This window comes from Acanthochromis polyacanthus, chromosome 11, assembly GCF_021347895.1.
Source record: "Acanthochromis polyacanthus isolate Apoly-LR-REF ecotype Palm Island chromosome 11, KAUST_Apoly_ChrSc, whole genome shotgun sequence".
In the NCBI taxonomy this organism is placed as follows: domain Eukaryota; kingdom Metazoa; phylum Chordata; class Actinopteri; family Pomacentridae; genus Acanthochromis; species Acanthochromis polyacanthus.
Genome location: NC_067123.1, coordinates 39002821 through 39026012, shown reverse-complemented (window position 1 = coordinate 39026012; position 23192 = coordinate 39002821). Strand labels below are relative to the sequence as shown.

The 23192-nt window shown below is 42.6% G+C and overlaps 1 protein-coding gene across 1 annotated transcript in view; it reads right to left on the bottom strand.

Annotated features, from left to right (window-relative positions):
- LOC110961365 (regulating synaptic membrane exocytosis protein 2-like) overlaps positions 1–23192 on the bottom strand; it is a 41379-nt gene that overhangs the window by 9589 nt on the left and 8598 nt on the right. Inside the window, 16 exon segments of the mRNA XM_051955824.1 lie at positions 4402–4434; positions 5839–5948; positions 7153–7320; positions 9418–9553; positions 10345–10413; positions 11766–11925; positions 12832–13003; positions 13149–13279; positions 14841–14929; positions 15614–15660; positions 15795–15918; positions 16135–16234; positions 16321–16440; positions 17523–17587; positions 22352–22618; positions 22690–22924. Of these exon segments, the coding sequence (XP_051811784.1) occupies positions 4402–4434; positions 5839–5948; positions 7153–7320; positions 9418–9553; positions 10345–10413; positions 11766–11925; positions 12832–13003; positions 13149–13279; positions 14841–14929; positions 15614–15660; positions 15795–15918; positions 16135–16234; positions 16321–16440; positions 17523–17587; positions 22352–22618; positions 22690–22924 (2026 nt within the window).

Sequence of the window (23192 nt, the reverse complement as noted above, 5' to 3'; positions counted from 1 at the left end):
ATTACAAAACCACCTGTCGAGGAAGTGTGTTAATTCCAGATCACATGACCTGCTCCACATGATGTCATTTCCTCCTGAAGAAAAGACTGGCCAGACTCCAAGGCTTTCTGACTTATTTAATATAAATTAGTCAACAGGTTTACTACAATATCTTTAGGAATAATTTTCAATTTCAGTTTTATTCAACTGTATATATAATATTTAGAAGAATCTTTCTGTAAAAGTGCCATGTGGCATTTGGTTATAGGCGGCCATTTTGAATTTAGGCCTGAAAACAGCCAAAATGTCATCTATGACACCTGTCAGCTATGGTACAAAAAGTCCTGCAATAATATATTGACCCCTCCCATGGTATCAGTCAGGACACTTCTTGGTTAGATGAAAGTAAAAACACAGATGATGTCATTATGATACAAACAGCAGCACTGAAGTCATGGACGACATCATTTTACTGACATCCCAGAGTCATCGGTGATCAAACAGCTCAACAGAAGTAACACCATGTGACGTGACGTCACTGCAAAACATCAGATTTTAACATTTTGAACAGAGCTTCAACGTGACATCAGTAGAGAACCAAAACAAATACTGAAACCAAAGTTCAAAACTCACAGAAACTGAGAAAGAAAACATGGAACAGACAGAAACAGAGCCTCTACCTTCTGTGCTTGCCGGTACCACCGTCCCTTCAAATGGAAACCATGGATGAAAGAAGAAAATCAACCCGACAAGAAACGACTGACAAATTCTTCAAATCACACAAAACAGGTGGATGGAGGGATGAAAACACCCGAGGGTTTAGGGTTGGGCAGTACACGTACTTCACTAAATGTTTGTTCAATGTACAGATTTCAGACTTGGTCATTACATATAAAGAATAAAGTCAAATTAGCCACAATTTTTTTAATTTTCTCCTTAAGATGTTCTTTTTCTTACATAGTAATCAGCAGAAACTTGTTATAGTTGTGTTGATAAAAGAAGGTAATGCATCTTGTGACTTTAATTTATGTAATTTGTTCATACTAAGACAACAGTCAGCATTTATCAGCCTCATGGTGTACCTCAGGGTTTGATTCTGGGCCCACTTCTGTTCTCTGCTCAAATGCTTCAGCTTTATCACATAAGTAGTTCACAAGTCATTCAATATGCAGATGATACACAGTTATATTTTACTGCACATCAGCAGTCCAGCCGTCCTGTTTTGATAAGTGTCATAAATAATAATGTGTTTCAGCTGTTGAGAATGTTTTAGAACACTAGAAAAGTCTTTATAGAAGGTGGAAAAAAACATCCTGAAGATGCTACAAGCGGTAGGCAGCATGGCACATTAATCATCGGACAATACAATAATACTGTACTAAACACTACAATTGGATCAGGGCCGTTCCAACCAAATAAATCCAGAGTTTATTATTTTTAAAAGATCTGAAAATTTTTATATGCTTTGATACTATTGAGAAAAGCCATATACTTTATTTTACTGTCGTTGCTGTATGACTAAAATTTTATACTACGGGTATTTTCTAGCTACTCTATGGTTTTATTGTGTTTGAAGTGATTTCCTTAAAAAAGTGCACCACTGCAGCTCTGATTAGTGGCACTATGGCTCTTTTTATACCTCTTGATTACCGCTGTGACTGTGTTTCCACTGGTTTCTAGTTGCTCACCAATCTTCCTGTATCCTTTTCCATTTTTGTGAAGCCTCATCATCAGATTTTTCAGTTCCTCTGGAAATTCTTTTCCATGATGCAGACATGTAGATAGACACAGCCCAAAACTGAGAAGGTTCTGGTGTTCACAGCTCATTTAATAAACATGTTCATGCAGATAGGGTGAGTGGAAATTACAGGTGGACTCGGTTTAGGTTCAGTGAGCACAGGTTTTCTATCTTGTGGGGATTACATTCACTTCTGTTGCACTGTTTCTAGTTTTTGATTTTTCGTACAAGAAACTCCTCTGCTGTTGAACTTGTTGCACAATGAGAATTTAGATTTTCTTGTTTTAAAAAATCTGAACTTTGACAAACAAGATATTAGGAATAAATTCTTTAAACTAATGAAGCCACGACTAACAGAAGTCCTAACAAACATAGTCAATATTTACTATACTACTAATACTGCTAATTACCGTGGAACAATAGCCAACCCTATGCTCAATACATGGATGGATGAATAATGGGTGGAGTAATGGATGATGGATGGATACAAAGATGGAGAACTAATAAAGACTAAAAACCAAACTGACTCTACTTCCCCTGATCATCGTCTCACCACCAACTTGTCACATGACCTAAAGACCACCTGCATACAGGTGGGTGTGGCTAACAGGTGATACCATACCATTGGCTGTTTTCTTCTGTTGGTCCTCCCATGTGACCTCTGCATCATGCAGACAGAGAGAGGTGATTGGTCAGACTACAGGCAGCACTCGAGACTCTGTTCAGGTGATCCATCTTACATCAAACCAGCAGAATAAACCCCAGCGTTCATCATCCAGACACACCTGGACAGCAACACCTGAGCAGGTTTACAAGCTGTGAGGATCACCTGAACGCATCAACACATCCATCTGAGATCAGACTTGCCTTTTCTAGTACCTCCGGGCGTCGCCGAGCGTCTGTCCGGCTCTGACATAGACAGGTGTGACGTAATGAATGTCAGCATGATGAGCACATGGATGAATGAACAGTGATGATGATGATGATATGAGTTCTACTGATTCTACACGGACTGAACATGTGTAACCTGTGATGTACACACCTGGAGTCTGTGGGGGCGGCGCCGGTGAGGGGGTGGGGGTAGGTGTTGGGGCAGGTGTTGGGGCAGGTGTTGGGGCAGGTGTAGAGGGCTGGGTGGGTTCAGGGGGTGGCTGCGTGGCGACAGGAGCGGGTGCAGAGGGCGGGGCTTGAGCAGGTGAAGGTGCAGGTGTTGGTGCTGAGGCAGGCGTTGGTGTAGGTATTGGTGCAGGTGCAGGTGCAGGTGCGGGTGCAGGCACAGGTGGGGGTGCAGGTGCGGGTGCAGGTGCAGGTGCAGGTGCAGGTGCAGGTGCGGGTGTGGGTGCTGGTGCACGTAGAGGTGCAGGTGCTCGTACAGGTGCAGGTGCAGGAGGTGGATGGGGTTGGACAGGTGCATGAGGCGGGGCTTGGACTCGTATAAGAGGAGGCGGCTGGTGATTAACAGGTGGAGGGGCATGATGATGAGGGGTAGGAGGAGTTACGGTTGCCATTAGAGCGCCAGTGATGGGCGGAGCCAAAACTGATGGACAGCAGGGAAACGATGAGACGATGAGAGATGCATGAAAACAAGATGAGATGATGAATGATCACGTGACCTGTTTCAAATGCTAACTAGTCATTTTTTTCAGTTTCACCCATCAGGAATTCTAGGAAATGCTGAGGACATTAAAGCAGGTGGATTGTTCAAGATCGGGATGTTGGTGTTCAACATTCAGCACAACCTCCAGACAAAATGTTATCTTTCTATTGCTTCACATCAACAGAACAGCCAGCTTGTGCCACAGAAGTTAGTTTCCAGGTGAGCTCATGACACATCTTTTTCAGCATAGGACTCAAACCTCACCAGATTTTTGTGGAGTTCTCAGCAGATCTGAAGCCTTTATGAGCTGATAGATGGACCATTCACCAAACAGAGATCTTTATCAGTATTTATGCAAAGGAAGATATCTTTGTGGAATCTGTGACCCTCAGGAAGAATGTGAACCTTAAAATTTCGACTGTCATTTAGTGCTATTGAGCATAAAAACCTGAAGATGATCTGAGTCCATCTGAACCAGAAGTGGATCTTTAAACAGGACAATGATCCTTCACTGACGAAGATCCAACAAGGAATGATCAGAAATGAAGAAATGGAGAAGTGTTGTTCAACCTCAGATGTAAATCTTGCTGTGTTAAATTTTAAATCTGGTGCAGGTTTGTCATGAAAATTTCTTGCAACAAAGAATTTTATCTGAACAGTGACTAGTTTCTGATGCCATAACAGAATATTATATCTGTTAATGTCTTCATTGAATCCATGATAGAAAAAGACAGTTTTTCTTGTACTTATATCTGTAGCAATCAAATGCTTGGATGTCACAAAACTCAACAACTTCCATTTGATGTACTTAAGTTTTCCTATGACTCCATTAGTCTAATCTCCTTGGGGCTTCAGACTGCAGTGAAAACACAGATACAGGGCTGAAGGAGTTTTTTTAGTTCTTTAGAAGAAAAACTCCACATCCAAGAATTACCCCCAACATGAAGCATGAGCAGTGTTTCCTTCCATGGCTCTTATTGAATCAGTGCAGGACTATGGCCACAGACACTACAAGGTTCTCTTCAAGCACTAGAAAGAGGAAGAACTGTTCTAATACTAAGCAGGTAAACAGCTGTTAAATCAATACCTGAGTCCACAAAGTCAGAGGGTTCTCCTCCATCTGAAAGACACAACTCAGTGTTAGACTGCTGCGACCCTCAGAGGCCTGGATGGAGACAAAGTCTACTCCATGATGCTCAAACATGGAGGGCCCTAAGGAGCCGTTGTTGACCCCTACAGTACATGTCAGTTCAAAAAGGAATATTTGCTCATTTCAGTTTTGTGTAACAGTAAACTCAAGCTCCCTAAAACGAAACAAGACTTTTGGAACTATCTTCAAAGACTTTCAGACCTTGTATCCAGTGTAAACATGTGAAAGACAATGAGAGGGGCAGATAGTGTAGGTATCTGTAAAAGCCTGGCTTTTATGCAACGTACATTTTCAACTTTTATTTAAACTGTAATTTCTTATTCCTTCATTTAGAGTTCGAGCACCTAATGGTGCAGAGACCCTATTGAAACCCATGGGTTTTTTCGTTTTTATTTTTTTTGCCCGGAAAAAATATCTCAAATTTGGCGGCCTAAAAATATTCGAAAATGTGTGAAAATTGCCACACAGAGAACAAAGCAGGTGTAACTGCATTTTGTTCAAACATAAGTACAAATTTCACAGCCTAACAACCAACATGATAAATCCTCTGAGGCCAACCTGTGCATGATGTTCCTCAAAAGACTTTCAGAAATAAAGTGAATAAAATGAAAAAAAAAAAAAATTGCATGAAGCTTAAGTAATGACGCCATGGTTGGTTGGTGTCATTTTTGAGCGGATTTACAGACAAAATAAATAAATAAATAAATAAAGTGAATATGGGCAACACCAGTCAGCTCTGAGAAAATTTTTGTATGGTTGAAGAGTTAGTATGATTTCCGTCAACCAACATTTCCTTTGATCGACTGATCTAATATATAGATACACAGTAACCTCTAGAAAAATTCATAAAATATTCATTTGCCATCTTCATTGAGATTAGGTAAAACCCCAAAACTTTCCACACTCACATTTAATCCTCATCTTTCAAACAATACGACCGTTAGAATTCAAGTCACCCAACGTTGCTTTAATCGTTAAAGAAAAATCCCTCAATTAAGTGACATCAGAACCAGCACACAGGCTGCCACATCATCAACTTTACATCACACTCATGGAAATCTGAAAACACACTACAAGCTTTGCAAAACACAGCAGTTGGAGCACAAACACCAGCCAAGGAAAGATGTCAGATGACTCTACTTTAACGGGAACTAACTGTAGAGGAATGAACTCTTTGTCTCTTAGTTACTTCAGACAAGAAGCTGTCGGATGATTATGTCAAAGATCTTTAAACCGAATCACTTGAAATTCTGTTTAATGTAAAGATCTGCAGGTTACAAAAGTACAGATACGACATGAAGCTGCCAGCAGCTGATTGGTCGGTCAGAGGCGTCACCTGACCTGACAGGTATCCAACGTCTGTGATGTACTCACTTCTATCTGGAGCTCCTTTCGGCGGGACGGCGGGCAGCTGGCGACCTCGGCGGCTGCAGATCGGCGTTCCTGTCGGACTCGTGAGACTGGAACCACCTCGAGCATTCGCCCTGTTGGAAAAAAAACCCCAACAAGAATCAAACTACCAACCTGACAGGAAGAGACTAAAGTCCAAGGTCTGTGGTCAAAGCTGAGGAGGTCAAAGTCATTCGAAGTAGACGTTTTGTTTGTGTAGATTTGGGCTTTGACTAGACTTCAATCAATCAATCAATCAATCAATCAATCAATCAATCAATCAATCCACTGTCTCCATGGTTACAGGGATTGATTTGATCAAGTCAGGGGAGGAAAGAAGGCACGAACAATCCAGATACTGAGTCTGGTTTGGGAATGTTCACCTACAGTCATTCCAGATGTTTTGGCTTCTTTTGTCACATCAGCAACAGCTGCATATCGTAAGCCAATCAGAACCTGCGGTGTCACACCTGCACATTACTGATGCCAGGTGAGAACCACAACGCTTCAGATCCACGGAGTCAATTTTGGACTTTTGCATCGTTAGTGAAGAATGAAAACATGCACGCTCCACTCTCTGATTCCACCTGATTAGACAAACCCTTCACTGTCCGCTCCTGGATTTAACATCGGAAAACTTTTCATGATAAAATAGTTATCTGAAATGTGTTTCTGAGAACTGGTAAGTCTTTCAGGAGTTTGTAGAGGCAGCGAGCGGTGCAAAATGACCCTAAATTACAGAACGTGCTGCACAGCTGCTTGCATTGAGAATAAAAGCATGAAAGTGATGTATTCAGTGGACACACACTGTAGATGAGCTAAAACTGTTTGTTTTTTACACTAGCATCGAGACTGAAGTCTGCGCTATAGGTGAAGTGAGTGGAGCCCCTATTGTTCTGTGATCTTTTACTTTGGGAGTTTTTAATAACAAATTTGCAGCTGTATGTTGAAATTGTTGCCAACATCTGTGAGACCACAATCTGTACAAACATTCACGTTTTCTCTGGATGTTCAGTGAACAGCCTATCAGAGATTAGCTGGCGTGAAACCGAACATCCAAGAATCAGGTTTCAAAAAGGAAAAAAAAAAAAAAAACTCTTCAGGAGCTCATGCAACGAACATGCTGTAAAACAAACCAACGTGAGAAAACACGTAAAAAACACATGCAAGGAAAAAAAAAACACAAAAATTAATCCAGCAGAGAGTTGGGTGATGTCACTGTGATGTAAAAGAAAAGGGGTGCGGTCAGACATCATGCTGGAGACGCGGCTGCTTCCTGATTGGACGGCTGCAGGTCACCTGGTCGGGGCAGGTGAGGGAGGGGCGGAGCGTCCAGATCTCAGGTAGGCGGAGTCGGTTCGGTCGGTGGAGTGTGAGCGCGTGTAGACGGGCCGGTCGGCCATCGCTCGCTGGTCGGCCGAGCGTGAGCGGCTGTAGTAGTCCCTCCGGTCCATCCCCCGGCTGTACCTGCACATCACCACGACAACTGTAACCACGACAACCAACTGCACCTGAGGGCGGGTTAGTTAGTCACATCACCATGGCGACGGGGCTGCTGTGAATCAGGAAGCAAAAAGGCACCAGAGGCTGGAGATCAAACACCACAGAAGAAGAAAACCTGGTGGAATTTGGCACTGCGTTTCCCAGAAGGCCTCAGTGGGAGAGCAGACGCGGCAAAGGATGATGGGAGATGATGGATGGCTGACCTCTATCTACATCTACACCTGATTTCTACACCCACAACTGTCCGTCCGTCTGTCTGAAAGTCAGTCAAACTGTCCGTCTGTCCGTTTACCTCAGCAGCTCTTCATCATAGGCTTCTGGCTCGTAAGGAAAGTCGGGAATGAAGTCCTGACTGGAGAACAAAGAGATGTCAGAACTCCAGAACATCAGAGCCAGATCTAGAACCTGTCCTCTAACACTACACTACCCAGAAGTCTCGGGGCTCACCTGTAGTCCTCACAGTGGCCGTTCATCATGTGGTTTGTCCAGGTGGAGTTTGGACCGTTAAAGTATCTTACACACAGAAGAATACACAAGGATGAGAATACTTTTACTCTGCAGATACTATTATTGTCACTGCTGTCACTGGTACTATTACTACTAATACTGTTACGACTACTGCAGTTCTATTTCCTACAGTCGCAGTACCTGTCATGGGAATCAAGAGAGTTGGCAACAGACATTCTCCTCAGTGGTCTCCTGAATACACGGAGAGAGACGGTCAGATCAATACTACAACTGCACTATAACTACAGTGCAACCAGTACTACAAACTGCACTACAACAGTACAACAAACTATACTATAATCCATGCTACAACTGCAGTATAACTATAGTACAAACAGTACCATAACTGTATTATAAATATCCAACAAGTACTACAACCATACTATAACTCTTCTACATGCAGTACTCCAAACTATACTACAGTCTGTACTACAAACAATACTATACACTGTACAGCAGCTTTACTATAATCTTATTACAACTATGCTACAACTGATACTGTGATTATACTACAACCAGTACTTCAACTGTACAGCAGCTGTACTACAACTAGTACTACAAACTGTACTACACCAGTACTACATCCAGCCCAGCCCTGGGTCCTGGTTCACACCTGTTCACACAGTTTCTGCTGCGTGTTGTTTGATAGGTCCAATAGCAGCAGAGGGGCGGGGTTTATCTGCCAGGTGTGTGTGATCTGACGGGGTCTTTACTGATTATTTATTGACCGATTTATTGATTGATGTGCCATCCCAATCACATCATTAAACAAGACTCAGATTGCGTGCTGATTGGCTGGTGTCCAGGTGACCCAGGTCAGGGGTGTTGCCATGTGTTGCCGTGGTTACCTATCCAGGCTGCTGTACTGGGCGGCGTCGGAGTACGCTCGGCTCAGTTTGGAGCCTCGCAGCAGCCGCACGGCGTCTTCACGATACAGCGGGTACAGAGGGTTACCGCTGGCAACCAGAGGTCAGCAGAGATCAGAAAGGTCAGAGGTCACAGCGGTAATAAAGGTCAGAGGTCACAGCGGTCAGGATGAGATGAAGACAGCGTAAATGAAGCAGGTAAACACTGATCTGAAATCCAGGGTCAGTCCTAAACCCTCCAACCCAGAGCTGCCTCTCTCTGATACAACACTGTTATAGCACAATGTGAAGGTTTGGAACACTGGAAAGCAGAAATTAAATCAGATCAAGGTGCTATCTTGCCCTAAACGAAAATTATAAATTAGCAAAACATCTCAGAGACAGATCATCACCTAAAAGACAGATCACTTAAACATTCAATAAATTAAGCCACATTTACCTTACCGAGGTCAACTTTCCTTATCTAATTTGCCCTCACCTTGTTTTCTATTATTTAATATTTTCTGATCTATCCAAATCTTATCATATCTGTATTTATTTTCATCTCATCTTGTCTGTCTAATTTTATTTCTCTCATCTCACCAAATCTCTTCTTATTTTTTTCAAAATGATCTAGTTCCATCATATTTTCTTGCTTGATCACACGGGGCTTTGTGTATCTTAGTCTGAATCTCACACGACTGCTCACCTTTGAGGAGGCGGTTGGCTCGGCGACCGTGACCTCATCCGGACCATGTCGGACCGGGAGCAGTGATTGGATGAGATCACCTGCTCCGGCACTGAGAGGGTGGAGCTGTGGAAGTCCCGGCCGTTCTGTCTGTAGTCTGGACACAGAGAAAGAGTCTGAGTTCAACCCTGAAGGAGCTTTTAGACGTCCAGTGTTTCTGTGACGGGGAACTGTTACATCTACCTGCCAACTCTGGTTGGTTGTGTCAGAAGGCTCAACAGCCAATGAGCTGCTCCCAACTAATCAGTGGCACCTGAGCCGGTGTCGTAACATACTGGGCCTTTCCAATTTTTTGTAGTTGGTTTGTGTGTCTCTTGTCATTTTGTGTCTTTATATGATAATTATCTGTTTCACTGATTCATTTTGTATTTTTCTGTGGTCATTTTGATAATTTTTTGTCATTTTGTGCTTTTTTGTTCTCTTCGCGGTTGTTTTGTGTGTCTTTGTGTTCATTTCATTTCTTTATTAGTCATTTTCAGTCCGTTTTGTGGGCATTTTAGATGATTTTGTCAACATTTTGCGCCCCTTTGGCCGTTTTCTCTGTAAAGTAGCATATGAGTCAAGAGTCAAAAGGTTTACCACAATATCGTTAGAAATATCTTTCAATTTCAGTTTTACTCAGTTGTATATATAATATTCAGAAGAATCTTTCTCTAAAATGCCATGTGGTGTTTAGTTACAGGCGGCCATGTTGATTTTAGGCCTAAAAACAGTAAAAACGTTGACTATGATACAAAAAGTCCTGCAGTTATATATTGTTCTGTCTTTACCAAACTGGGTTGTTAAATATATTACAGTAACATGGTATTTCTGTGGGACTTCTTCAGCTTTATGGAGCAGTTTAGCTCTGTACTAGTGTTTGGAAAATGAGCCATCATATTAGTTCACCTGCTACCACTCCGATGCCGTCTTCACAGTCATAATCTGAAAACTCACTGTCACTGATCCTCTGAGACCCTGTAGGGAGAGAAAGGTAGAGAGACATAGACACAGAGAAGGAGGATGTTTAAGCCTGTAAGCAGCTCGACTGTAATCCTCTGCAGGACGGTCAACAAATCCAACAAACTCAGACCCAACAGCAACTTCTTCACAAACCATTTCACACGTGAACATTAAAGGGAATATCGTTCAGCTTTACTCATCAACCTCGGTGAAAGCTTTCAAAGATCCTCAGAAGAACCTGCACAAAGACACTGTGCTGCTAATACAACCTTATCATCTTAAATACTGCTGGTGTACAATGACGGAGCTGCAGAACCTCCACGGGGATTTGTAGAATCCCCTCAGGAACCTGTGACACTTGATCCAGGACCCTTGACAAGCTTCTCAGAAGGAGTGTACACAACAGTACACAAAATTTAGATTTCTGACACCTCCCCACCTGTCCTCTCTTCTTCACCTCGTACTAGGTCTAGTGAATACTTCGAGCTCATCATCCCAGTACTTCTATTTTTGGCCGTAACTCATTTCACTTTGCAGCAGTTAATGACTGGAACTCCTTATAAAACACCCTCAAACTTCCAACTCTGACTCCACTCATCACCTTCAAGCTTCAACTCCAACAGATTCTTTTAGACTGTTGCTCCTGTTGTTGGAGACTCCTGGAACAACCTAAAGCACACCTGGAAATTTTACCAATTACCCAAGAACTTTCTTGGTAATTCGTCTGGTCAGCTGGTTCTGGAATACTCTAAAAGTAGAACACTGCAGTTTTTAAAATAAAATAACTTTGTAAGCTGACAACAAGTTATTTTTCTGCTTGATAGTCTCTTTCACTGCAGGAAATAATGTAATATTTTCCCCTTAACTAAGGGAAGAGTTTAAGGGATACTGTCCAACCCTTAAGTTCCTCTACTACAGAGAAAGTGTCAGACTTAAGGAGAAAACTTAATGGGTTTTCTGCAACTGGCTACTGAAGTTTAGTTCAAACATCCCACATTTCCCAGAAAACAAAAGCTGCTAATAAATTAATAAAGGTGTGAATTCTGAATACCACAGTTAGCTATGAGCTTAGCATCAAATGGGGAAAGGCACACACACACACTCACACACACACACACAAGTGTCATTACCTGAGTTATAGTAAGAACCTTTGTCTGGCAAAGCATCGTTGGAGAGTAAAAGTAAAACAAAATGAACAAAAACAGAAGAATTAAAAAGAAAACATGACAAACTGAAGATAAACAAATGACAAACACACAAACAAACACACACACAAGAGGCCTTTAAAAACCGATGCAGCAACATAAAAATGATAGAACGTAAAACATGTTGATGTGTGTGTCAGTGTGTCTGCGTGTGGTTCTCACTCTGCAGCCTCCTGCTGCTGGGAGCGTGCTCGGCCTGCATTCCCCTCCGCTGCAGGTAGGGGGAGGCGTTGGGCAGCGGCACCGACGACACGTCATGCAGCTGCAGTTTGTACCAGTGAGGCTGATCGTCCAGCAGAGCCGACTCCAGCTCTATCAGGACCTGACACGAGGAGAACACACAGAGAACATGAATATAAGAACGTAGAGGAAGAATGTGCAGAGAACGTACGAGAAGGACGTCCGGAAAAAAACAGGAAGAAGGTACAGAGAACATCCAGAAAACAGAGAGAGAACAAAAGTGGTTTATGATAACTAAAGGCTACTGCACACTGTGCGATTTTCAGACGAAAGATAACAATGGTGAGAGAATGGTGGCGAAGGCCGTTGTCATAGTGACCAAAGACAAGCTGCCATAAAATTCTGACTGTCATAAATTCTGGGTGATCATCTCACAGTGTGATGCTGCTGGACCTATGACAAATAACTAACCAATTGAAATGCAGGATGGAATGACGCACTGATCAAAATCACTGGAGCTAAACCCAAATAGGTGATTTGTGGTGACAAAACACTTTAAAACAAGTATGTGGGATTTAAACAAAGAAGACAGCCTTTTAGATGTGTCCTCCAGCTCGTACCACAACTGGACAGAAAAGGACGAAGCATGGAAGGATATAGAGGCAGAATTGCAGCTCCTAAGATTAGAGGTTCGCAAACGCACACCCACCCCGCTGTAAATAGTGGCCACAGCACTTAGTTTATGTTATTAAATACATAAAAATTAAATCTGTTCATGTTTGGCTAGTTTCCCTGTGATTGTAGGAGCTCTGTTTATGCTTCGGTTGTTTGTTTTTCATGGACGGACGGCATACGCTGATGATGTTTAATTCTTGCACATTCGTGTCAACTCGCGCAGATCGTAGGCTGAGGTTCAGCCCAAAGATTATTAGATGCATGTCATACAGTGCATCAAGCTATGAACTTAGAAGATTGTTAAAATCACAATGTGTGGAGGCCTAAAAGCATGGACGGTTCTATGTTCACTGAGCTCTTCATGTGTTCTCACCTCTCCCAGGAACTGGCTCTCCTCCTCTCGGACTCGAGCCTGGTCCCAGACCGTCAGCTCCAACATCCGCTCCCTGAACTCCCGTCGGTGGACCGGAGAGTACATGAAGGTCTGGTTCCACCGAGGTTCCACCGACTTCTTCACCGTCTTCGTCCTGCGTTTACTCTTATCGCTGTTGGGATGAAAAGGAACAATCAACTTTACAAAGCTTACATAGACAGAACCACACCACTGGTTTACAACCATCTGGATCAGAAAACACAGATGAGTGAACCTCTAGTCTATAAAACTCTTGGTTCTGATTTGTTCTTCTTTACCTTCTGTCTGGCAGGAAGTAGATCTTGACATAGGGGTTCCTTGGTCTTCCGTCTTCCCGAACAGGAAGTTCTTTGGCTCCGAGAACAGTTACAATCAGCTGATGACCGACTTTATCATACCACAGCTTGACCTGTAGACGAACACCGGAGAACAATAGCATCAGAACCCTACAGAGATACAGAGGAAGTCTGGAGAACAACAGAAAAACCGTGCTGCCTATCAAAGAGCAGTATAGTGACATGTTCAAGGCAATGGAGACGTGAAGACCACAGGAAGTACAACCCTACAGATCAATGGCAGAACCCTCTAGGTTAGAACATGACCACAGAGCAGTAGCGACACACTGGAGGTCCCTAAAGAACACAGGAAGACCCCTATAATCAACCGACATACAACATGTAGAACAATGTAAGAAGCCTGAACAGCAGAGGAACCCCAAAGAACAGCTGTTCATCTGCTGGTATCTGTTCATCTTCAATCTAATAAAGCAGAAGGGAAATCATCCACAATTATTGTAGAACCACACAGAACATGAAGCTCAATCAGACATTGAACTTGAGCATTCAGGGAACTGATGGAGAACCCCAAAGAACAAAAGCAGAAACCTTCCAGAACAGAAAAAATCAGAGAGAAAAGTTGTGGATCCCTACAGAATGCAGGAGCAATAGAGGACAGATGAGAACCCCCAGCAACCATGAGAAGAATCCCACAGAGCACTTCAGAAACTTGAGAGAACATGGTGAGAATGACGAAAGCAGATACGAGACCTCACACAATTGGAGAAGAATGGTAAAGAACAAATGTGGAAGAATTTAGAGCTGAGAAAAGCCCTGGAGAACAGATGTGGAATCCAAGTCAACACTAGAACCACAGGAAGCAGATGAGGAACCCAAGAGTACACGTGAAACCCTACAGAACATTACAGGTTTGTGGAACAGAAACAGAACAGAACCATACTTAGCAAAGGTAGAACCCCTGCTTGGGTGGATGAACAAAGGAACCTTAGAGGCCAGAGGCTTTAGAACAGAAGCAAAGACTGACAAACCCTCAGACCAACATAGAACTGAAACAAGTTCCATAAACCAGAAGCAGCGATCTTCAGGGGAACAATGGGAACCCATTCTCTATGACCAGAGAAAGAGTCCTACTAAGGAGTGATGGAACCCACTCAGTGCGACAACAGAAAGCCCACAAACATCAGAGGAACCTTTTAAACAGAAACCCTGAAAAACTTCAAAACCACAGAGAACAAGAGCCAAATCATCACCCTGAAGTAGAACCTCAGAGAAAAGATTCAGAAACCCCATAAACAACAGAGAAACCATTTAGAACAGATGAACCGTCATGTAGCATCCTACGAAACAGAACAAAAACTCTACTAAGAACAGATGTGGAAACAGGAGCTTAAATAAAACTCTAGTCCTCAGTGAAAGAACCCTACAGAACAACTGGAGTTCTACTTAGAGCTTCTACTGCTCTTCATCCATCTACAAACTAACCTACAGAACAAAGATAGGTGGAGCACACAGACGTCTCACTCCACTTGGTTCTACAGGTTACCTGAATCCTGGGAACCAGAGGACGCCTGTTGAGGGTCTGAAAACACAAACATCGCCATGGAAACGGCTGTTAACCAACAGCTGATTGGCTGTGAGCTGTGTTGTGGCGCAGTGCATGCTGGGTAAACTTACAGACACCTGTCCGGAGAGAACACTGGGACTCATGGGAGACGTGACGGAAATGGACGGACCGACTTTCTGGGAGTCGAAGGAACTAGAACCTGAGCAGAGAACGGAGAGATTGTGGTCACTTCATGTGCATCTTTGTGGGTGTTTTGTTTGTGTTCTTGATTGTTTTCTGTCTCTTTGTGGTCCTTTTCTGTCTCTTTGTGGGTGTTGTATACCTGGTGGTAGTTCTGTGTCTCTTTGTGGTCATTTTGTGTCTTTTTTTGGCCACTTTGCATTTCTTTTAGGAGTTTTTTGTGTCTGCTTGTCATTGTTTTGTGCTACTAGCACATACTGTTTCAAATCTCTTAGTGGTTGTTCTGTCTCTTGGTGGTCATTTTTACTCTTTTTGTGGTCACTCTACACTTTGTTCGCAATTGTTTGTGCCACTGTGGTTGTTTTGTGTTTCTTTGTGTACGTTCTGTCTCAATGGTAGTTTTGAGTCTGTTTGTGGTTGCTTTGTACCTCTGTAGCTGTTTTGTATCTCTTAGTGGTCATTCTGTCTATGGTCACTTTATGTGTCTTTGTGGTTCTTTTCTGTTTCTTTGTGGGTGTTTAGTGTCTCTTTAATGTCATTTTATCTTTGTTTGTGGTTCCTTTCTGTCTGTTTGTGAGTGTTCTGTTTCTTTGGGGTCATTTTGCGTCTCCATGTGATTGTTTTGCATCTATTTATGATGGTTTTGCATCTCTTTCTGGTTGTTTTGTGTCCTTGTGGTAATTTTGTTGTGTAACAGACTTACTGGAGTCCAGCTGGACATGAGAGGCATCTGCTGCTCTGGAAACATCTCTGAGGAACACAAATCAACAACAATCTGTTAACAGGATACCCTAACAGAACAGAAGGTTTTACTGGAACACAAAAGTGTTTTCTGTCTTTCAGTTGTAAACTGTCCTAATTTAGTTATTTAAAACGAGACAAACCCGATTGGTCGGCACACCACCAGCTCCACCTGTGGCTCTGGTTTGGACTCCAGGATGATGTTGTAGACTTCATTAAATGAGGCCCCCTGAAGAACCCGACCATTCCACTCCAGAACCTGATCACCTGAAGCAGAGAAGAAGCCGATGAGAACATCTTCCGGTTTGACTAATTTCATTATTTATTCATTTATCTCACTGACAAAGAGCTTCTCTAAGTGATCTTATGTTTAATCAGACCTGTATGAACCAAGTCACTAAATGTGTTTACCCAGTCAGTGTGTTTGTTTACCTGCTCTGAGGTTACAGGTGTGTGTTTACAAGGTCTCAGGTGTGTGTTTACCTGGTCTCAGGTGGCCTACGGTGTCAGCCAGACTTCCTCTCTTCACCTTGGTGATGAAAGCACAGAGGCGTCCGGACTCTGTCATCTTCCCCCCGACGACCTGTAAACACACCGCCTATGAGCAAGGCACTGAACTGTACCGCAGAATGAGAACAAAAAGAAGAAGAATGAACAGAGGAGCGCCACCTTGAGTCCCAGCAGCGCTCCGGTATCTGCTGGTACCGTCCCGTCCTTCATCCTCTTGTTGAGCAGAATTCGGCCAATCAGACGCTCTCCATCCTTGGACGGTTGCCATGTGACCGGCTGCTGATGAATCACAGCGTAAATTAAATAAAGTTACTTAGAAACAGCAATAAACATGACGGCTAAAACCGATCAGCTGGAAGGGAAATCTGATCGGGTTAATTGATTTAATATTAATAATAAAAATAATAATAATAATAATTTCATTTGTATAGCACCTTTAAGAAGAACATTCACACAAAGTGCTTTAACAGAACATAAAGAAACTAAAATGTACAGAATGGATAGCTAGTTCAAAACTGGTTAAAAGGACGACACCACACAAGGGGGTTAAGAGAGAAGCTGAAGAGAAAATAAAAGATAGAAATAGATCAAGACCAGGCGGTTAGAAAGAAGGACTACAAGCAGTGAACCTTTTAAAAGAGATAAAAAGGCTGAGAGTGATAAAAGAGAAATAAAAGAGAACTTTTAGTTTACTTGAAGGCGAGTCAATAAAAGTGGGTTTTAAGAAGGGATTTAAAAGACGTAAAAAGTTTTATCAGGGATGTCCTAATATTGGGCCGATAATAGCTGGCTGATAATATCGGTGGGCCAATATCATCAGCCCGATCTTGGCATAAAAATTTAATATTGTTCAAAATCATAATTGTTCTTTTTTTTTTTTTGCCTATCATGAAAACTGATATAATAACCCCTAAAATTAGCCGGCATTTACCAACTCATAGAGGGAGGGAGAGTGAGAACAGCTGTTTGAGACAATTAAAAAAAGGCAAAAAGACATAATTTTTCCATAATTTCAGTTGAAGTAGTTTTCTTATTTTGCACAGACAATGTTTACATTTGGAAAGCCTTGTTGCATTTGAGAATGCATCCAATGGGGCATCACAATAAAATCAGGCCTGATGTGTTAATTTCACCAGAGGAGATATGTGATGTTACCTAAAATTAGTTAAATAGCCCACAGATATCGGTATAGGTTGATGTCGGAATCGGAATTTGAGAGTTGGAAAATATCGGCATATCGTTTATCGGCAAAAAATCCAATATCGGACATTCCTAGTTTTATTTCCAGTGACAAATTTAATAATACAATTGATCGATGTTTGATGATAGTATTGATCAGGTGAGTGCATGAATAGACCTACCATAGACATGGGCCCAGGCTCGCCATGCCATGCACCATGATCCCACCATTGGCTGTCCATTTCTCCTAGCAACCAGAAGGGGTCAGATATCATTTAGAAGCTAAACCAACAAAGGGTACATTTCAATACCCATACTACCATATTATATAGTACACCAGAAAAACACTTAGAATGTCCCACCATGTAGTATGCTAAACGCACTATGCCAAAAATACCTGGATGTCCTACTACATCCGGTCAGCTTCTGCAGTCGGCAAGCCAGCATGCTTTCGTGGCCTTTCTGACCCACAATCCTCTGCACAGTTACATCATATGTGTCGAAGTGTGAGTATAAACAAAGCTCGAACCGCCAAGACCACACAGGTAGAAGACGGCCAAAACCGCTTAAAGCACAATATTATGATGAAGTCTTTCCTGATTGCATGCAGTCTGCAAGAAACAGTATGTGTAGCTGCAGTATGTACTTAAAGAAAAGAGGGATAAGTATAGTAGTAGTAACTTCAAACTCTAAGAGTTTGAGGAACAGTTTTACAGTATTTTGAGTCCTACTTTTTCAGCCTCATAAATGATGCTTTGAACGATCATCGCCTCACCTCAGGCAGCTGAATGAAACATATTCGATTGGACTGATTCTGATCTATGTTTTTAGATTTAACGCAAACCAGACAAACAGTCAAACAGTGGTTGAGCAAAAGACCTGACATCAACATCTGCACCATTATTCCAACTCCATGCTGATGTTACCAAGACTGGAGAAAGTGGTGGTCCCACATATTATTGATGTTTTTACATTTTTACAGCCTCTAAAAACTCTCTTCCACATCAGATATAGAAAGAAATTTCACCATACTGAATGTATCCTTCAAATTATTGCTTCTCTGTGCACATTTTTAAACCATGCTGTATTTATTTTATTGATACTGTATGTTCTATTTAACACAACCTAAAAACTGTGAAGTGGTGTCATGTTGGTCACTGCTGAGTCAGTGATAGTTTCTTAGTTGTGATGAAGAGTGCATGATTTTTTTTGTTTTATTTTAGCGGGATGTGGTACAAAAGCTCTATTTTAGGAGATATTTTAAATGAGATATGCAGAATAAAGTACTTTTAATAAAACATCACAGTTTTACGCTTCAGATTTGATTCATTTTCCTGATTGTCACTGATTACAGTAGTTCAAGGACAATCTCAGACTGAAAAATCTAACAGTTCTTTCCATTTTCACAGTTTAAGGGTTACAAATTATGTCATTTTGGTGATTTTTAAACCTGCTGGCAGCTTTTGGGGTTCAGTGGGTTAAAATGCATTGAACACAGTTTGTCCCTACAATTAACTGTTGAATCTACAATCAGTCTGAAAAGGCCAATCCCAAAAACACCACATCAGTTTCACAACATCTAAACATGTAGGGTTTGAACCTTGGAGGAGAAGGATGCAGGGGTCTCTGAACCGTTAGCTCTGCCTATAATAATCCGTCTTGCTGAGTCAAAGCAGCTTTAACCTTTGCTGTACTCACAGGTCTTTGTGGATGCCATGAGGGATGAGGAGGAGGCTTCAGCAGAGGAAGAGGAGGACAATGAAGAGGAGGAGGTGAACCTGCAGCTCCTCTCTCCTCCTTGCCACTGGCTCTGTGATCACTGTGTGCCCTGAGCTGTGCCTGCAGGCTGCACAGCAGTTCATACCTGTCTGTAATGGGATTAGCGGAGTCCAAACACTGACTGTTAGCTTGTTAGCATTGTTAATTAGTGGTTAGTTTTGGAGGTCCACCAGCGATCTGACAGTAGAGCTAGATGCTGTTGCACGCTGGAGAGTTTGGGGCAACATTGCAGCGTTGGCCCAAACTCCCGTCTCCCAACCTTTCAATCAGATCTGCACCGCCAAAGTCCAGCAGATCAACAAGAAACCGTCCAGCTCACCAACAAACCCTGCAGTTCAGAAGAAATCCCAGAAACCACTGAGAAACCCAAAAGATCACCAAGAGATGCAGCAGTTCACCAAGAAATCCAAAAGTTCACGAAGAAACCAAATCAGCAGACCTGCAGCTTTCTGGTTGACCGGCTGCAGGCATGTTCTCCTGATGTCTCTGTTCTATTCCTGTTCTCTGCACTGACTTCTGATAATCCACACTCTCCTCTTTTAATCCAATTGAAGCCCAGCAGAGACGGTGATTCAGGGACCCGGCAGCACCACAGAAGCAGGTCGAGGTGTTTTGTCGTAATCTGGATCAGATTATCAGACAGGTTCTCCAGGAGCCTGCAGGACTCCCCATGGTTCTCCAAGACCGGAGCGTTTCTCGGGTTCTTTTTTCAGTCAGCTTGTCTTCAGGACGGCAGCAGCAGAAACTCTGAGCTGCTCCGTCACCTCCAGAACTGAGGGGAGGAGCCAAGAGCCCTCTGAGCCAATCAGAGCTCATAATCTCTGACCAGGTGACTTTTGGTCCAACGAAACGGAGACAGCAGATTAACTCGTCAGCATGACGAACTGCAACTGTATCTGCGACACTTCCAGCAATCTTTAGAAGAACTCTTAGGAACAGAACATTGCTACAAAGCAGAAGCAGAAAAACCCCAAAAAACACCATAGAACCTCAACAGAACAGTGGCAAGCCGCAAGGAGACGAACAGTGCCCTCTGTAGAATATCTGAACAGAAAAAACCCTACAGGTCCCAGTATAACCTCAAAAAAGTTTAACACAACAGTGACAGAATCCTCAGGAACTGATCAACAATGCTTCAAAGTTGTAGCAGCCCCCCTAGAACATCTGCAGAACCCGTAGGAACGTATGAAAAGTCCTAAAACTATAATGTCAACCAACAAAAGTCCAACAGAACAGTCAACAGAACCCTGAGGAATACAATAAGGCAACAGGGAAGAAGCAGCCCCTCTAACAGAACAACCGCAAGAACTTCCAGGAACCCACGAAAGGCCAATTAAAGACACAATATAAGCTCAAACAGCAGAAGTCCAACAGAACAGTGACAGTACCCTCAGGAACAGTCAAGAAAACCTCAACGTCAGGAACTTCATGAAGAAAACTCATACAGAAAATAACAGAGCCCTGTAGAGAACCTTATTTGAGATGAAGAACATCAGGAGACACTGACGGTGCTGATGTAGACCCCAAACAATACAGACAAGAACCACAGAGAACAACTTTGGAACCCTGCAGAACTGTATAAATGACTTCACTGGGTTGTTCTGTGGGGAAAGTTCAACCCACAGAGGTCAGAGTTTACAGTGGGCCTGGTTCCCTGGGTTCTTAGTGGAACCCTCTGGTGTCTGGTGGAGGAAGTGCAGGTGAAGCTGGTGGAGGTGAAGGCAGATTCAACCGTAAGAAGATTATCACACTGAGCTAATTAGAGACAGAGGCAGAGAACAGAGACTCGGTGTCTCTCTCCGTTCTCTCAGCTTCCTTCTTTTCTCAATTTAAACCCTGAAAACTCCTCGTTTCGTACTGAAGGTCACATGTTTGGCCAATGTGAAGATTAAGTTCTCCGTATGTTCCACTAGGGGGCAGAAGAACATTCAAACAGATGCATTTGTCTCATGAAGAAGTTGAGCTGCTGAGCTGGTGTTGGATACAAAACAAATCTATCAAAAGTGAAAATATTAATTACTGAGGGGTTGTATGTAGCAAAGTTGATCCTAATTAGCAGCCTGGAGAACGAAAAGCAACTAAAATAACTCTCGCTTGCTATTTTATTGTTTGACATCATAAACACAGAACTGAAGTATGTTATGAGAAATATTATAATGTTATCATGTGATCTACATGTCCATTGTTACATAGTTTATTATTATCTCTGTGTGACCTAAATTTTTCTTTGTCAACAGCTAATTATTCATTCATCCATCACATGGACTGAGTTTTGGTCAAATCTTGCAGAAAAAAGATTTAGATTTTCAACTTTCTGAAAAGCCCTGCCATGTGACAAAACTTTTGAGAGTTCTCAAGTTGTTGGACGAAACATTCAGCAAGGTGAAGTACTCTCTAAAGTTGATGTGAAATTTAGACTGAAAACAGAGTTTAAAGAGATTTTAAAAATGTAAATAGTTAAAAATCATTTTTTTCCAGTATTGGTAACACCTGTGAATTTTTTTCCAATTTTTATGATTTATGGCATTCTAAGTGTGTCAAACTGCACAGAAGTCATCACTGAGTTCTCCGTACTTCTACTCATAGTTATCCTGCTTCCATAGAAGAGTAGGAAAAAAAAGTATTACAATAGCAAAAAACACCCAGGAACTGTTTGGAGTTCAGCATTGAGAAGTAAATAAAAAGCAACCTTTCTTCAAATATAACGGAAATGTGTCATCTTTAATTTTCTGTCAGAAATCAGTTCATCTTTTACTTTCAAAAAATTTACAATGAAAGCTTGGAGCAAATTTGTGCACATCACAGGAATGAACAGTTAGCATGTAGCGACGTAGCCTCACATAGTTAGCAGTTACAATGTAGCCACTTAGCCTCATGTAGCTAGCAGTTGGCATGTCTCCAACCACATCATAGTCACATGTAACTAGCATTAGCATGTAGCCACCTAGCCGAACGTAACTAGCATTAAAGATGTAGCTAGCCTCATGTAACTAGCAGTTAGCATGTAGCCACCTAGCCTCATGTAACTAGCAGTGAGCATGTAGCCACCTAGCCTCATGTAACTAGCAGTTAGCATGCATCCACCTCAGTCTCATGTAACTAGCAGCTAGCATGTACCCACCTAGCCTCATGTAACTACCAGTGACCATGTAGCCATCTAGCCTCATGTAACTACCAGTAAGCATGTAGCCACCAGCCCTAATGTAACTAGCATTAGCATGTAGCTACTCACTGTCGTGTTCGTCACAGCTGGTATATTCGGGCGTGGTCACAAGCTCCTCCTCCGAGCTGCTGAAGCTGCCAATCACATGCATCTTCCCCATCCTCCGCCCCCTCTGCACTGCGCTCTCGTTAGCCTGTTTCCTCTTTAGGGCGGAACTTGGGTCCAGGTGTTGCTGTGGTAACGGACTGCGTCGGGGGGATGTGGGACTGATGTGATTGGCTGCTCGATCCATAGAAAATGACCTCTGACCTGCCGGTGGCCGGTTCTGACGGAGAGCTGCAGCAAACATAACAGTCAGACCGAAGAATAAAGGACAGCTTTAACAGGTCGCCAGTTTGTGTTCTCACCTGTATGTCGCAGAGTCATGTGGTCCGGTTCAGGTGTTGCCAGGGAGACATCGCTGTGGCGACGCTGGTGGCGGACCCTGCCGACCTGAGCTAACATCCTCATGGCCTCCTCGCTTGGCTGTGGCTTAACTGGGTAACGAGCTAGGTTGGGGTCGCTACGGTAACGAGCCTGAAACTCCTCCTCCTGCCGCCGTCGCAGCTCACGCTCATCCTGAACCTGGTCCAGAGGGTGGTCCTGGTGCGAGAAAGGAAGAAGGTAAGTCAGTCGGAATCCTGCTGGTGCCCCCTACAGCATGCAGCGTTTACTACAGCTCCAACAACTCAAATTAAACCGATGACATGTTACAGAATTTCACATCTGATAAACAGCTAAATAAAAATAAGAGAGTATGATATATGTAATATCAAAATATATTCATTTTTGAAATAAAGTTAAATAAACAATATGCTGTTGATTCAGCAAACTGCTCTAAGCATGGGGTAATAGAAAAAATAGAAAAAGT